A 4,530-nucleotide genomic window follows, 5' to 3' on the forward strand; every position below is an offset into this window, starting at 1 on the left:
CTACACTGCTCAAAACTCGCGTTTGAATCATCAGTGGCAAATTCTTTAAATATGAAAACGTACTTACAGTCTGTGAGTCAGAACAGATGGCATAGTAGTCTACTCTACCAGGATCAGGAAATGGTCCTCCATAAAATGCGCTGGACACATCTGAATATTTGGGTTGAAGTGTTCTGGAACAGTGTTGTAAATACAACTTGACCACTGATTTCTAGTCCTCTTTTGGAAGGCCAAACAAAGTAGTTTCGCTTTCGCAACGAAACACACAGTGTCTTCATGACATGACATGGCAGCGGCAGCAACAATAAAGTTATTCCGCCTTTCTTTGCGTGAACATTTGGGCGGAGTTATGCAAATCTTCCCACACAGTGACGTAGACGTGGGGGCGTGTTTAAACGAGGCATTTTAGGAGGGTGTGGACGAGTCTTAACTTTTATAAAGAATATCTCTTTGGGTTTGAGACTTTAGTCTTTGCAACTTTAGGGATCTTATCTATTCACGAACAGCTTGCTACACTCCAAAGAGAAATGAAAACTTGAAATCGCATCATATGACCTCTTTAAAAAGGCCCGTGGTCCTCTTTAGATGGGCACTTCACTAGGTTTTGGGACACAACCTAAATCCTGTTAGGCCCTCTGGGTGGATTTAGCACTCGATTTCTTTTGGCTTTAATAGTTTTGGTGATGAAGGGATGTAAATAGAAGATTTTTGGGAGCGTTTGAATATTTCCTGTTCTTTGTATTAAAAGATCTGGTAGGGTGAAAGCACTTTATGAATCAGAATCTTGTCCATCAGTTTTTTGGAAAACTCTTGTACGTGCACTGCCACACTTTGACTTTTTTGTTGGAGTGGAGCTTGAGTTAATGCCCTGTAAAAGGTTTTTGATGGGTTTAAATATTTATTTTATCCCACACCCAAGTTTATATCCAGATTTGAAATATATTTGATATTAAGTAGGTCATTATATGATTGCACATTTTTACAGTTAGCCAATGGGATTAGACTGTAAAACAAGATAAACTAGGTTGAGTATGTAGCTGGATGTCAAGCTCAGCTCTGATTAACTTGAAGGCATGTGTGTGTTTGAACTCAGGCAAGTTTGGTTCAGAAAAGCCCGTTTTAGTTCATTTTCACCCCCTCGCATGATTAATAATGTTCACTTCCAGAATGGAGGGTTCATTCCTGCAGCCTGATATTGACTGTTTTAGTATCCAACCGATAACACAGAGGATTCTGTGCCCTCAAGTGCACAGGCTGTTCCTTGAGGGGTTTTGTGTGAATGAAGGGCATCTCTGGCTGCCTGAATGGATGCCCCTGCATTTGTTGATGTATATGAGTGAGCGTGTGTGTGTGTGGCCCAGTCCATATGTGGAGAGCTGTGTGTCGCTGACTGTAACTGTGTGTGCATGTGTTGGAGGGTTCATTTCCCCAGGATCTCTCCTTTACAGAGACCACAGGAGCCGCCCCGTTCAGAGAGAGAGAAAGAGGGAGAGCGTGCTTTCACTGTCCCCTACACTGGACACTAGACTATTTCTAAAGCCTGAATATAACAAACACACATTCTGCTGTTGGATAATCTTCCCTCAGCTTCCCTTTGTATTAAAAAACATTTACTGGATTCTTTATACATGGTTGCATTAATCACTAATTAAAACTTTTTATCAGAAGAAGAGGGGTATACATTGCATTTCATTTTTTGAATTAATGTGTATACCTGAAACATGAGTGCATAAATAAATGTTCACCTTGTCCTCAAACGATAAGGCCCTTTAAAATGCATATTACTGACATACAAACACTTACACCCCCAAAAATTTGAATTGGTGTCCGTCGTCTTAATCCAACCACAAAAAAAGAACTCACCCTCTTTTTCTCTCTCTTTTCCAGGGGCCGAGGGCGAACAACATCGTGGTACTCCCCCTACTAATACCTCCCCACCCCCCTATGAAATCCCCCCTTACTATCATCCCGTATCCCTATAGAAAAGAAAAAAAAAGACCCCTCTCAAAAAAGGAAGAAAAAAAGAAGAAAAAAAAAGACAAAAAAAAGAAAAAACAAACAAAAAAAAAAAGAGCATCTCCTGGAAAGACAGACTGACTGGCCGCAGTGTGCGATTGTGTGTGCGCGTGCGTGTGAGGAGGTGTTGCGATCGCCCTGGTAAGGTACAATATGTCCGTTGGGGAGATTTGGTGGCATTTGTTTAAATTTGAGAAGCATTTGTAATCTCAGGCTGCAGATGTGTGTCCTTTTGTCTGGCTGTGATTTTTCTCTCACCAAACAGCCCCTTATGTTTGCACTCAAAGGCAAACAGAAAAGAAAAAAAATGTTAACTTTTTTTTTTTTTTTAATGATTGTAATGTGAATATGTGAACAATTTAATAGCAAGAATGTTGTTGTTTTCACAAAGTTGTGCTATTTGAGATCATATTCTCTATTATTTGTTTGTGCTCTCTGGAATCCCTTTTCCCTCCAGCATTGGTTTCTTTCCTGTTCATCCCTCACTCGGATTACTTCCTCCACCTGTGTTATTCCGACAGTGGTTGAGAGTTCGGCATTGTTTTTATGTTTTACTGTTCTTGAACCATCTTCCACACCATACGACTATTGTAAGATGGCATGGCCTGAGCTCTGAGATCTTTTCTTTTGTGTTTTAAAAGTTCTTTTTTGTCTCACGCTACCATATGCCATTCCCGACCATTCTTTCCCTGTTCCTGTGCTGCTTCTCTGCCACCCCCCCTCCTGTCTCTCATGCTCTCTCTCTTTGTATATTAGACCACTTCTTGTCGTTTCAGGTTTCAGGACCAGTGGAGGCTGACTACCCCTCCTCCCGTGGCTGCAGCACCCCCTACCGTCTCGGCGGCGTCTCTGTCTCTTTCTGCTCCCGCTATGCACACTCACCCCATCCTCTCCATGTGGGGGGGTGGGGGAGGTGGACAGGGCGACCACCGGCCCACTGCGGGAGGCATTTATTACAATAACAAGCGCTGAGCTTTACCAACATGAATATACTGAGATGCACCAGGCCCATGTTAACACAGACATACAGACACACCGCATACACCGCACACATCCACCACAAATTTATATATCATGAAGGCAGAGCCATGATAGAGCAATGGCTGCTTAAATTGCGAGTGAGTGAGAGAGGCAGGACCAGAAAGAGGTTGAAGAGGAGGGTTCTTTTAGAGCCTTGTCTTTCTCAGTGCACAGTGCAGTTAGGGCACGATGGAGCACTAACGCGTGGGCTACCGGTATCGGTTACTTAAGGAGGGCTTCTGAGCTTTTATTTCGGGGGGAGGGAGGGAGGATTTGTGTGGAGAGGGTTTCTCGTTTCTGTTCGTTTTCCTTTTTCGGATGGGGGAGTGGGTATGGACGAAAAGAGAAAAGATGTTTTCCTTTTTTATTTTATTTTTAACCCATGAGTCTGTAATTAGAAAAAAAATAAAAGACATTGTGTAAAAAGTACTTGAAGTGTTTGATTGGTCTTTCTTTGGGGGCATTGTGTAATGTTTGCTCCACTACGTCATTTCTTCGTCTTCTATACGAGGTTCCCATGGTTCTGTGAAAATTGTAAAAATAGGAATAAAACCTAAATGGTTCAAATCCTAATCAAGTAAGCACAAACAACCAAACTAAATTTTGGAAACTTCTTTGGTCAAGTATGGAAACTATCAGGTAGTTTGGCCAAACAGGCCACCCATTCTAAACCCACCATTATGCTTTTGGTGCTTTCGTGCCAACTTAACGTACAAAGTTTTTTACTCATTCCAACCTGAAATATGTTCCAGGGACCCGAAAAATGCCCATGCTTTAGTTGTACTTAAAATCCCATGAATGATAAAAATAAAATAGATAACCATAATTTAAGATATCTCAATGAGAATTCTGATAAATAGCAAAAGCCAGATAATTATTCATATCCTTTTCTTTCAGGTCTGGGCTCTGGCTGGGCCATTCCAAAACGTTAATCTTCTTCTGGTGAAGCCATTCTTTTGTTGATTTGGATGTATGCTTTGGGTTTTTGAGTTCCTCTTCCTCTTCAGATTTCTCTCGGAAGCCTAAAGGTTTTGTGCCAATATTGACTGGTATTTGGAACTGTTCGTAATTCCCTCCACCTTGATTAAGGCCCCAGTTCCAGCTGAAGAAAAACAGCCCCAAAGTATGATGCTGCCACCACCATGCTTCAATGTAGGTATGGTGTTCTTTTGGTTATGTGCTGTTGTTTTTGCGCCAAACATACCCTTTGGAATTACGGCCAGAAAGTTAACCTTGGTTTCATCAGACCATGACATATTTTCCCACATGCTTTTGGGGAGACTTCAAATGTGTTTTTGCTAAATGTAGCCGGACTTGGATGATTTCCTTCATAAGAAAAAGCTTCCATCTTGCCAACCTACCCCATAGCCCAGACATATGAAGAATACGGGAGATTGTTGTCACATGTACTACACAGTCAGTACTTGCCAGAAATTCCTGCAGGTCCTTTAATGTTGCTGTAGGCCTCTTGGCAGCCTCCCTGACCAGTTTTCT

General features: G+C 41.9%; 2 protein-coding genes across 4 annotated transcripts in view; both read left to right on the forward strand.

The window, feature by feature from the left end:
* The window catches only part of LOC107657821 (polyadenylate-binding protein 2-B-like), a 14,896-nt gene extending 11,448 nt beyond the window's left edge, over positions 1-3,448 (forward strand). Inside the window, exon 7 of one of the 3 annotated variants that reach the window (XM_016446072.1) lies at positions 2,793-3,447. In XM_016446072.1, the coding sequence (XP_016301558.1) occupies positions 2,793-2,988 (196 nt within the window). In that variant the 3' untranslated portion in view covers positions 2,989-3,447. Of the gene's footprint in view, positions 1-1,887; positions 2,646-2,792 lie in introns of those variants that run through there. The other 2 variants (XM_016446073.1, XM_016446074.1) reach the window with 2 other exon arrangements.
* LOC107657820 (zinc finger homeobox protein 3-like) overlaps positions 1-3,483 on the forward strand; it is a 29,192-nt gene extending 25,709 nt beyond the window's left edge. The window contains exon 7 of the transcript XR_001630721.1: positions 3,473-3,483. The gene's annotated coding sequence lies outside the window, so the exon portion shown is untranslated. The remainder of the gene's footprint in view (positions 1-3,472) is intronic.
* Positions 3,484-4,530: the final 1,047 nt, after the last annotated feature.

This window comes from Sinocyclocheilus anshuiensis, unplaced genomic scaffold (genome assembly GCF_001515605.1).
Source record: "Sinocyclocheilus anshuiensis isolate Anshui unplaced genomic scaffold, SAMN03320099.WGS_v1.1 scaffold7, whole genome shotgun sequence".
Taxonomy (NCBI): domain Eukaryota; kingdom Metazoa; phylum Chordata; class Actinopteri; order Cypriniformes; family Cyprinidae; genus Sinocyclocheilus; species Sinocyclocheilus anshuiensis.